Here is a 12,962-nt window from a genome sequence, read left to right as displayed (position 1 = left end):
TACAGGTGTGATTCTGACAATCAAGAAGCCGCCCACAAAGTCTTTTACATGAGTAGGGATTTGCAGAGTGACATGGTAGTGGACTAACCTAAAAGTTGAAAACAAATAAAAATTATATATACAGATAGTGTATACATACATGTATTGCACATACGTGCTGTGTGTGCTACTTATATATACACACACACACATATATACAGAGAGAGAGGAACAAGCATCAGTACAGAGAAATTTTGGGTCTTGAGTATCTTTCTTTAAAGGAAAACACAGTACAATGTCTATCTGACTTTTTTTAAATAGACTGTAGGTTCCCATCCCAACATAACCACACACATTTGTTTTACACTGATAATATTGGTTAAAAAGCCCATTTTATCAACAGAACAAGCTAACTTTTGCTACATAGTTTCCTTTTATTTTTGTAAAGAGACTATCACATTTTCAAATCTTTCAGTGTGATACACTTCTTTTTATACTCTTTAAATTTAACTTGTACTATCCATTAATGGTTCTCAAACTCCTCTACAGTTATTGCAGAAGATAGTTACAATTTGCTTTCACAGCGTTAATTGTGTAATACTCATCATAAACCCACAACATTTTACAATTCTACAAACAACCTGCCAGCCAGAAATTCTAAAAATCAAATACTGACTATACCATATATAACCCCCAGGAACAGGAAGGGGAAGAAGAAACAGCTCTGTGACAGGACTATGTTTTATGACATATTTGTGTTAACTTGAGGTTAACACTCCAGTTAACAGAGCATCTATTCAGAAGCTTTTAATCTTCAACGGTACTGGGGTGTAAACTCTTAGCTTTGCTAACTAGGTTACTTTCCTAAAGTTGAATAGTACAAGTCACTCCATATCACAAGTATTAAAGGAAACTTGCTGTTCCCATTTTCAACTATTACATAACATTCACATGAAAAAACACTAGTTTATGTGATGCTGTCAAAAAATTTATTTTTTTGCTTAATCTCATGATCATTTCACAGAAAAAACAAAAAACTATGTGATGTTATTACACAATAGGCTAACGTGACATAACTCACTTTGACTAGGCTAAGAGCGTGACTGTGTTACAGCTTAAGCTGACTGAACAGCACTGTATTCCTTCCTTTTCCCTCTTCAGTTCTACAACTCCAATTGCACATGCCTACCACTTACTTTGAACAAGTTCTACCACACATCCATCTTTAGGGCAAGACTATTCGGCTAACTAAAACGGAAGAAAAGGAATGAATAGAAAAACATTCCTTGTCTTTCACTATATTTGCAAGTTGATTCAACATACAGCAAGGTGAGCACTGGAACTGAAATGAGGGAAGAGGATGGTCCCCCCACCCAGTGGGGAGCAAGGGACATTTTCCCTTCAGCACTGTCCAAGTCGATTTCTCTTAGTCCTAAAGCAAAAAGTTACAAAGTAGGATCCCTTGCCTATAGACATGTTTTCTGGGCTTCACCCCAAAACTGACTGTAACTCTAGATCAAATCATTACAAAACGAAATTCATTCACAAGACTTCTGAACTCCTCATCCTAACTAACAGAGGCTCCGTGAACAATCGGAGTCTGCATTGCAAGCGGAACACCAAGCATGGAATACACAGGAGGAAACTTTGACGTTATCATATTCAACTACTCACCCATCCCCGCATCAGAGATGAATCTCACTACACTGGCTAAAGCACTAATACAACCATAGCAGGTAGTCTGAATGCCTGGTTCATACTCCCCGCTGCAGACATACTGTAGCTCAGTCTCTGATGGCTTGTGTTTCTGTTGATCAAATGAGCAAAAGGCAGTAACAGGTCTAATAAAAAGAGGGTCTGAAGGGGAGAATAGTACTATATCCAGCAAACATTCCCCAATTTCCAAAGCTTTTATGGTTCCTAATATCCTGACCGTCTCATCCTCCTCCACATCCCTCCTCCTCTTTCCTCAGAGTCACGTAAGTAGCAACGTAAGTAATCAAAGGATGCTGGAAGGTAAAGGAATGAATTGTGTACTGTCCGCTTCTCTACCTTTTCCTTCTCCCTTATTTCCACTGAAATTTTTCTGACTACTGGTTCTGCTGCAACTCAAAGAGTTACAGCAGATCAAAGCAGTAATAGCACATTAGGTCTACAGCTGCACAGTTCAATATACTGATGAGACTTTTCACCCAATAGTTAAATCTTGTATCAGATACAGCCACTAGCTCCTGTTAAAGAGAATTAGCAGAAGCAAAGAGGCAGAAGTCGAGCATCTCTACTGGTAGCATCCCTCAAGTACACCAAATGATCTCATCTGCTGAATGAAACCAGGGACAACGAAGCTCACAAGCCAGCAGACAACGGTAATAACTTTCAGACAGCCAACTGCAGAGAACATCCCAGCCTTCCAGGTACATCCAGCCCAGCTTCAGCTTGCCTCATTCATTGATTTTCCTAAGTCTAGAGTCCAATAAAAGAGAGACTTCTGGAATCAATTGACATTGTGGCCAAAACCAAAAGAATGAAATATAATTAAATTAAATTAATTTAAACCTATATTACATTTTCAAATTTTGCTTCCATTTCTTCACAAGTCAGTCTGTTGTGGGTATTAGTAACAAATGCAAAGCACAAAGTAGAGAAAAGCTTTCCTTTCTATAGGTGGAACGCATTTCTGAAATGGCTAAAGGGAGGTCATTACCCTTGCTACAAAGACCAGTATCAAAGAAGCCACAAACTCCAGGAGGCTGATGAGTTGAAGAATAAAGAAGGCAGATGAAAACCAGAAGTATTTTATGAAAGCTGAATGGAAAGAGAAAGAAAATAAGGAGACAGAATTTTCAGACTACAGGTCTTCCACAGGATAAGGAAAAGAAGGCAAGGAAAAAAGGACAAGTCAACTTTCAGCAGCCTTCCAGCACATCTCTCAAACACATAACAGCAACTAAAAGATATATCAGTTGGAATATGAAAATAAAAAACATGTACAATAGAGTAGGAAAATCTGGAAATAAGGTACTTAGCCATAAAGATGAATCTCATCAAGTTTTACATAAAATTTTACCTAGAGGCAGAGTAATGGTCGTTCTCCTATAAATGAACCATGACTAAAAAAATACCACCTTAGAATAATAAAACATAGCATTAAATTCCTACAAAAAAACCCCAACAAAAACAATCCAAGAAGAGCGGCATAAGAACAGCAAACCTGATACTACAGGATATTCTAAATACTGATCACAGAAACAAGCCAAGAACATTTAATGAAATCAAGCAACTGCAAGACAAATACAGCAGATAAATTAATATCATACACACTTAAGATTTCCTTGTTTGTCCTTATTTACATTGTATAGGCTTTAATTAATGTTTTCCCATAAAAATAGATTTAATAGGATCATTAGCTCTCATAATTTGATTTTAAAAAAGCACGTGTATGCCACTGCTATGAAATGCAGTGTTTATTGCAGTTCAAAATAAAGGTAAACCAACACCTTTGCATTTTGGAGTAGCAGCAGCTCTTGATAATAGGTGATTTTTCTGACCAACAACCTAAAACAAAATTGACAACTAATCTTAAGCACAGAATCACAAAATGTCAGGGGTTGGAAGGGACCTGTGGAGATCATCTAGTCCAAACCCCCTGCGAAAGCAGGTTCACCTAGAGCAGTTTGCACATGATTGCATCCAGGAGGGTTTTGAAAGTTTCCAGAGGAAGAGACTCCACAACCTCTCCGGGCAGCCTGTTCCAGTGCTCTGCCACCCTCAAAGTAAAGAAGTTTCTCCTTATGTTTAGGTGGAACTTCCTGTGCTCCCATTTGTGCCTGCTGCCCTGTGTCCTGTCGCTGAGCACCAATGAAAAACGCCTGACCCCATCTTCTTGACACTCACCCTTTAGATATTTATAAGATCCCCTCTTCAGCCTTGTCTTCTCCAGGCTAAACAGATCCAGGTGTCTCAGTCTAAAACTTACTATTAAAATTATTTAAAAGAAGGTAGTAGACTATAACCTAAAATAAGATTTCTGTTAGCTAAACAACATGTAGAATCATACTGCCACTGAACACAGATTTTGTACAATCATATCATCTGCAAATTAGTCTTAAGTCTGTTGTTTCTAGAGGTAAATTGCTTATTACCCAGAGACATGTAAGAGCTTGAACTAAATCAATTCCTTAAAAATACTTTTTAATCTAAATGCCAAAATGAAATAAAAAAAAAAGAACCAAAAAATCAGCTCCAATACCTACACGAATTAAAAGTACTGAACAACTAAAAATGTATAATAAGCAAATCTACTGTCTTTACAATTCCTAAACTGTTTGCTTTCATTCTATCTTCTATGCATCATCATAATTAGTTTCATTCCTAGTTTGTTTCTTTTACCTCCTCCATTACAGGAGGTATAACAGAGGTCCAACAGAATTAGTAACATAGTACAGCAATGAGCCCCTCTTCACAGCAAAAATTTGCTTGAGAAAATTGCTACTTTCATCACTTGTCAAAAGTTCACATTTCCCATGAAAATCCCCTCAGGGTCTGGAAATTACTATAGAATGGAAATGTTCATAAGTACATATTTATGTATTTAACGTCATACAAGTTACAAGTCTTGTTAACAAATGTAAATTAGTTTAGGCGAGATTTCTAAAGAGCCAATGTGACTGTGAAACACTGAGCAGACATTACGTGTTTTTTCTTTTTTAGAGATCTCAGAACAACATTAAAATGTACAATGGATATAAAATACACTGCAAATACTCCCTCACACACACACACATTAACAAATCATTCTTTTCCTTGCTATCAAAATCCCAAAGATTAGGACCCTTCAACTAAACTTCAACTGCTAAACTTCAGCAGAAAGGAAGCACTGCACTCTGCTGGCTGAGAGAAGGGACCTTCAATCTAGAATATCATATAGCATCAATAAATCTAAATAATTAAAGTTAGGTACAGACTCCCCGGGATTTTTTTCTCATTTTCTATACTAACCCATAAGGAAAACATGATCCAAAGCAACTAACTAACTGATCTTGCTAAGTCTAATATGCAACACAGAAGAGATTTTTAACTTATTCTGAAGTAAGTAATAATTGGAACTATTTTATCTAATAAGAAGAGCCATACTATCCTCTGCTATGGGGAGGCATATAAACTTCGCAGCCATGTACATCTGAATAGTACCAGACACCAGCAACGTTGACTACTGCAAGTTATGTACTTGGTCAATTGACCATAGTTCATATTTTGTTTATCCATGAATTCTCAAAAGTTAGGGCAAGATGTGGTATGTCCTATCACAAAACATGTCATTGACCCAATAAAACACTGGCCGATACACCTGCAAGTTTTAGTGTGGAAAACAAACCCAAAACCCTTCTGTTTCAACTACAAACAAATAGATATGGTGGTTCTTTTCATTCCTTTTCACAGCACATTTTTCTTTAGCAACCAACAAGCTGCAAAGTAGCTCTAAGGAAGCTGTACTCACAGCTTGGTTGGATTAGTAAGTGTGCTGCACGGACTGAGCATCTATGAACTATGTCAACAATAGCTGTAGAGGTTGCCATCACACAATCAAGCCACCATTACAACAAATACCAAAAGATTATTGAGGAAGATCAAAGAAAAAATAGGGATGAGGTGTCTTAAGTATTTTTAATGTGTACTGTTTTCCAGATTTTTTTTTTTTTTTTTACTAGTTTAAAATGAAACTAGATTTGTTATAGTCTTGGTAGCTGCACTTCAATACAAGAACTTATGCCAGAATTACTAGTAGACAAAGCTATAATGGCAATAGGGTTTTTATTAAAGATTACTTTAGCAATCACCTTTTAAAATCAAGGCAAATGAGTTTAAATGTCTTGACTTTTAGAAACGACTGTGAATAATGATGATAGTTATTTAGCTTCAAGTATCAATTACATTTTCTTCTCATGTAAGCCAAAACAGACAACGATTTCATCCAAAACTGGAAAAGGCTGCACATCAAAAAGACAAGCTAGTAAGGACCACTAAATAAGTTTCCACTATAATGCCTGATTTCATCCACGCATGCTTAGATCCATGTCACATGGGAATTTTCCTTTACAACACTACTGTCCTTATCCTTTTAAAATAAACACAGAATTTTCTAGAACTGAGGAAAGTCTGTGACAGGGAGAGAATAACAACTACAGAAGGAGGAAAAAACACCCCAGAAGTAAAAAGACCAGCCTCCCAAAAATTTAAACACTATTAAACAACTACAAGAATACACAAATAGCTTCATAAATCATGAGTTTAAATTTCCAAGAATCTGAAAATCAAGTAGGTGATATATTCTTCAAAAAGGAGCTAAAATACCTTCTCATATGTAAACCCTCGTGATAAGGTATTTAATTCATTTTAAAATATAAAAAACATTTTTAAAATATTAAAACATATAATTTATCTTCAATACTTTGTCAGACTGACAAAGTGAGATATCCTTCATATTCCACTTTAAAAGACAGTTTCCACGACTCACCTCATGCTGCCCAAGACACTCCCTGTTAGAGAGAAAAATCAGAGATTTAGAAAACATGTATTTCTTTAATAAGGGACTTAAAGCAGTGACAGTGCTTTTGACACAAAAATAATGCAATCTATTTTGTCTACCATGTCTATGCAGATTAATGCCTTCTCTTTTTCAGCAGTTGTACAGACTGCTGTATTTTATGACAGAAATCCCAAGATCAGTGTTTCACGTGCAGATTAGTCTTACATTAAATTAGTCATTTCTATTTTGGAAAATTACCTGAATTGCTTCCAAATATCTTTTCCTGTGGCTCTGTTAATATAACACTTAGTATTTTTCAGTTATTTCAGAGAACTATCTAGTCTACTCTTTTTGCAATTCTATCTCTTTTAGAACGGTCTACCTTTCTTAGGAAAGAACAACCGCACACTGATCAGAATTAAAAAGGTATTAAAAGGTGACTCATTCAAAAATTAAACCATTATTTCACTCGATTTATTTTGAAAGGTATCTTTTTCTTTTTACCTCCTTCCCAAGTATTATTTTGATTTCTCTACTAAAACCTTATAAGGGAGAGTAATGAAAACATTAATATTCAAGCTACTGATTTACAGAAGAGTATTTTAAAAAAAAGTATCCCTCCATAACTTCTCTAACACAAAGCAAATACCAATAGCTATGGATGGTCTTTAGGACAGCAGGATATTACAGCTATCAGTCTTTCAGCTAGTATAATCAGGAGCAGATGCAGCCCAGGAGCCTGTTCTTCGCTCTACACAGCTCAGTTATCTTATATCCAAGATAATCTTCCTACATCCAGCTAATTCGGCTTCTGCATTCTGTTGTAGCATGCTTCTCATTCACTGCAAGGGGGCTCAACCAGCCTATCACCTTCTGCCACATTACTACTGAATCTGTGGATGAGGGATTCCCCATATCCCCTGCATTGAAGTTGAGATGCCACGGAGACAAATTGGAGGAACAGGCTGAGAGGAAATTCATGAAAGGCAGAGACAAAGAGAGTCCTGCATCCGGGACCAACTAAATCCCAGCAACACTGCAGGCTGGGGATATAGTAGTAGTCTTCTCACATGAAGAAGTTACCAAGAACATGAAGCCAGGCTCCTCCCAGAGGTTCAAACCAGGGAGACAAGAGACAATAATCATACTCTTAAACAAGGAAGGTTCTGACTGTATACACAGTGGAGGAAAAAATTAAAAACATAAGAAAAAATATCAGGATAAGTATAATTCAGCACTGAATTCAGGTTGTCCAGAGAAGCTGTAGAATCAGTGTAGTATGGGGTTTTCAAGATCCAGCTGGACAAAGCTGGGGCAAATTGGTCTGAATTCAGTGCTGATCTGCTTTTAGCAGGAGGTTGGACTTGATGACCCCATCCCAAGGTACCTTCCAGCCTCAATGGTTCAGTGAAATTAACAGATGAAATAATTTTCCAGAAACTCCCTTTTAACTATTGACAGAAACAGATATTGAATACATTCCATTCCAAATCTCTGACTGCTCATGTTCAAAGATACCAAATTATGAGAAAAGAACATCAAAAAGTATAGCAAAACCTCAGCAGTGAAGGATGGAATCCCCCCTTACATCCTTGCACGCAGGATTATTTAAACCATTCTCCATTATCATATTTGTTCAAATGCCACTGTTCTCACAATGATTCTAAAAGACCTGCTAATGACCTAAGAAGATATCAGATATTTTGCTTTGAAGCAATACATTACTTTATATCTATAGATTTGTGGAATACTATTATTTTGTTAATTCAGTATATAAAGAAAAAAAACTTGTTTCCATACCAAAGCTTTCTTTTTATTGTTTTCTTTCTTAATACTTACACTGGTATAGGAACCTCACAGGGAGGACATGGTAATGCAGTCTGAATAAAAGCTGGCTCAGATGGCTGTTCCCAAGGACCTGCAGACTGATGCTGAAAGCAAAAGATGACACTAGTTAAATACAATACACAAATGAAACTATCTGCTTGACCATAAACAAACTTATCGTCTACAGAGTTCTCAGCTCTAACAAATCCACCTTCCAGTAACTAGCTTTTTACTAATGGAAATCTCAACATCCCCTATACACAAAGAATAATAATTTCATCCTTAGCAGGGTTAGGGATAGGAAAAGGAAGGCCTGTGGCCCTAATGCTAGAACTCAAGCACAAAGCCAAACACCAGCAAAACAATTCTAAACATTTAATATAGGTAAAAATATAAAAATATTTCAATTACTAACAAGTTCAACTATCATGCAGTGCAGACTTATGTCATGTTTAAAGACGCCAAACAACTTCTCACTTCTAAGTTGTGCAAATTTTGATGGTTTAGTAAGTATCAGTTACAATCCAATTTTTGCTCTTACATTAAAAGTAATTGCTTATGTTGAAATTAAACATTTGTAATATAACAAAAATCTTATAATTTGAGTAATTATAACTGCTGAAAACTGCACATTCAATTATATATGTAGCAAAATTAATTAGATTGCAACAAAACAGCTAGAACAACTTAGGTTCTCAGTTAAGCAGTACATGTACCTCTGGGTTTGATTATTTATTTACTTGAAACCCCAAAAGCCTCCAACATGATATTAAGGTCAAACAACTGTTGCTCATTCTTCAGAACACAAACAACACGCTGTTTTTCACTATTTACTTACTAAGCCAGTTTGCTTCACAAGTGCTTCATCGTGGCAGGCAACAGGGCACAAATGACCACACGTTAACATTTGCTGGCAGGCCTGACGACACGGAGGACACCGACCAAAGTGACAGTAGTGTTTCTCCTGGGTAGAGTGGTGACAGGTAGGTGGTCGGCTGGAGTAAAACCCAAGAATGAATCAATATGACAGCACGAAATACGTTACAATCACTGGACAATTATGCTCAAAACACAAAGAATTGAGACAAACAAGTTTTGAGGGTTTTTTTTAATTAGTTTATTTCTCACCTCTAGCAGTGGTTAATTATACAGGAGTTGTAAATTAAATTAAAATCATAGTTGGGTTGCAAACACAGCTACTTCAATCCTAGTATTACTCTGAGCTAAGCAATCTTGCTGCACCCCAGAAGAAAACACTCTTCTTTTTACTTTTGCTAGTCAAGTTTTCTAGGTAAACTGCCTATTGGAGGTACTTCAAAATGTTCCAGAAATGACTTGAAGTGAGTGGAACTACAGAATTAAAAGTGCTTGGTAGCATAGAACCTTCCCCTTAATAGTGACAAGCCACCATGAAACCACTGCATCAAAGATGTGTCTGTTAGGAAGGCTAATCTCCATCTGCATAGTCAAGAATACAGAAGACTGAAAAGTAGTATCTGTAATCATATTAAAGGAATAATTTCTGCCTTTTGAAGTTATTTTTTACTACTTCCTTTAAGGACACCTTCAACTCCACTGAAGAACTAGAAACACACATGTTTTCTATACTGACCTGCATAGCTGCTTGCATTTGGGAGGTTTGATGGTGCGTTCTCTGCCACAGGGCACTTTAATGACAGTTTTTCCACAATTGCATTTCACATCTACGGTCTCTGGACATGGATTACAACTACCTAAAATAAATATATTAACAATATGATAATCTGAATAAGCTACTGATTATAAAAAATAACTAACATAACTCTGAATATGCACATGGTATAATTGTCCTATTGTATTTGATCTAAATAATAGATAGCTGTTGATTTTTCATTTCTGCTTAGTTCCAAATCCCTCTTGGGAAAGAATTTCAGCATTCTCAAAGAATAGTAAAAAAAAAAAAGTCTTGATTTTTCTACAGTTGTTAACTGGTATCAAGTTAAAAACAATCCCACTGATTTTAAAAAGAAGTCAGCATTATTAAAGGCCAGTCATTTCAATCACACAACACTTGCATATTTGCTATGTATATTCCTTATATATGTCTTACATTCATATGAAAACACATAATCTTTCATCTGTATTCAAAAGATCAAAGAGATTGAAAAATTGGTACAATAAAGTTTTGCAGGGTTCAAATGATATTAAGTAAATGTTCAACCTATGTATAATTAATACTTTTTTAAAAGATCCTCCTCATTTATAAAGTTACTCATGATACTAACCTGATATACTAAGATCTGTAAAGTATCTGTGTTTTAATTTGTAGCTCTCCCACACTATTTCTTCATCAAGTGACAACTGCTACATTTTATGACTAATTAACTAATGACCAATTATGAGTAATTAACAGTAAAAATATGCATCTTCTAAAAACAAAAAGCAAATTTAGATAAGGGATTCTGGCCTACTAATCATGCTGTATTCTGAAACTTTAAAGAAAGCAATGTTTTGAAAATGTTTCAAGCACAACTTTTTAAGCAATTCTGACTCGTTAGCAGGATCTGAGAAGCAACACTCAAGAAGCAGATCTCAACGACAAAAGACTCCTGAAGAAAAAAGGATGAAAGTATACAGTCTTTATATTGCAAAGTAAATTAAACTATAGTATATTATCAGCACACACAAATAGCTACTTTTACAAAATAAACAAAGTCTAAAGCTATGCTGCCCAGAGTGATTAATATGGCTACAATTTACTTCAATATTCTATTATGAAAACAACTGCCTACATTCTCAAAAAAATAGAAGGGCAGAGAACACATACAAGCCTGAAGTTAAGGTGAGAGCAGACTGTTCAAGTGTTACGATGTACTACAGTAGGAAACAAAACATTTCTATTCCCTGGTAACGTATTCTAAATTTCAGCAAGCATGATTAAATACTTAAGGAAAAAAAAGATACGTAAAGATCAAACCACAAACAGAATAGATTAAGTTACCTTTTTTCAGGGACCCCTGCTAAAGGCACAGTGCTTATTATCAGCAACCTCTAAGAATTCTGAGATAAGGTACCTTTTAAACAACCCTGATCAGGCAAGTTAATTTCCAAGATTTTAGAGCAGTAGGGGGGAGAAGAAAGGAAGGAGGAGACATGGGCACTGTTAACAGAGAAATAACAAACCGCTAGATTGTGGCAACAGATTTACTAGCAGATTAAGTGGGACAACTACCACATTTACCTGTCCTGTCCTCTTAAGAACACAAATTGTGAATTATTTCCTGAGTTCTTGCAGTTTATAGTCCACAATACGAAGGAAAATTTCACAGGCTACTCAGCTGCTGTTTCAGCAGACCAGCAGCTTCTGTGGGGAAAATTGCTGAGACAGCAGCCACTTTTTCAGTCTTTCAAGTTTAATTCCCTACCAAGTGAATGTCAAAGCAATTGACCAGGCTAAGAGCTGCCAGGTAGCTGTGGCCATTTTCATTATCTTTTTAACCAAGTTCACTGGATGCAGAAGTAAACTTGTTATCCTTCATACAGTCTGTAACAAATTCTTATTTTGTCCTTTACCAGTAAGATACCAATATACATTCAAATTTGAGCAACATTTTTTTTTAATTTTAAGCCCACTCGTATCAGATGTTGTGTTATCGGATTTTTAAAAACCATCCAGACTCATCCAGTCCAGTAGGTGCACTTTGCTATTGTTATATATTCAGTGATCAGAGTTATTTGGGAAAAAAAGTCAAGCTATGGATTTTGAATTAAACAGCTGGAAAGGCAACAGAGAATTTTCAGAGGAACGATGCCAAGCAAAATTACCAGGTAAAAACTCAGGTTGTTACTATATAAGTCCTTAGGCTTTAACCATCACCAAAGACCTTTCAAACATGCTGCCCATACAAAAACCCAACATGCAACACGGGAAAGAATTCATTAAGCACGACACAAAGTCACGCAAGCACAAAGTTTAGCAAAAAATAAACAATATTCCATCACTACGGGCACCCTTCACCTATTCTTACCTCTGTGGCAGCCTGAAGGACATTTGTGGTTTCTGCAGCCTAGAGTCCGCCCACAGACTAGATCACAAGGAGGACAGTTTCCAGAACAACACTATTAAAAAAAAAAAAGAAAAGACTCTATATAAAGACATTTCTAGTATAAGTTTGCCCTTATCTACTATCTCATTTTTTCAGTATTTCTTAAAAAAATTTTCAGGCAAATTAGCCAAATTTCCTCCAATTAATGACAGTTACAGAAAGGATGCCATCTGTAAAGTTGTTTTAAAAATTTCAAACAAGAAAACAAATATTTGAAAGCAATTATCAGAGCAACTGTCGGACCACTGTTGTGATGCTTATTTGAAGGTGGGGTGGAATGCTGCATTGTCAGAAATGAGGGTGTGTCCCTTACAAAGCTATGAAAGATTCCCGGCTCTGCCTAAAAAGTAAGGAAATAAATGGATTTAACCACTCATTAAGTAACTGCTCCATGATCTGAAAGCAAAACTGTCTTCTGGAACTGGAAAGTTGTCAAAATCCCCTCCCAGTTTTTAAGGTCACTGAGTTTTTTCTTGGTGGCATGTTGTTCAGAGAATTCTGGTATACTGCAGACTAATTTGAATGATATGGAAGAAAACTACTCT

General features: G+C 36.1%; 1 protein-coding gene across 1 annotated transcript in view; it reads right to left on the bottom strand.

The window, feature by feature from the left end:
- Positions 1–12,962, bottom strand: part of NFXL1 (nuclear transcription factor, X-box binding-like 1) — a gene marked incomplete at its 5' end in the record, with an annotated part of 42,324 nt that overhangs the window by 21,258 nt on the left and 8,104 nt on the right. The window contains 6 exons of the mRNA XM_010136812.1: positions 2–88; positions 6,494–6,515; positions 8,345–8,436; positions 9,171–9,327; positions 9,945–10,065; positions 12,340–12,430. Of these exons, the coding sequence (XP_010135114.1) occupies positions 2–88; positions 6,494–6,515; positions 8,345–8,436; positions 9,171–9,327; positions 9,945–10,065; positions 12,340–12,430 (570 nt within the window). The remainder of the gene's footprint in view (position 1; positions 89–6,493; positions 6,516–8,344; positions 8,437–9,170; positions 9,328–9,944; positions 10,066–12,339; positions 12,431–12,962) is intronic.

Source organism: Buceros rhinoceros, unplaced genomic scaffold, assembly GCF_000710305.1.
Source record: "Buceros rhinoceros silvestris isolate BGI_N320 unplaced genomic scaffold, ASM71030v1 scaffold16875, whole genome shotgun sequence".
Taxonomy (NCBI): domain Eukaryota; kingdom Metazoa; phylum Chordata; class Aves; order Bucerotiformes; family Bucerotidae; genus Buceros; species Buceros rhinoceros.
The sequence above is the reverse complement of the archived record's forward strand: the minus strand, read 5'-3'. Positions and strand labels throughout refer to the sequence as shown.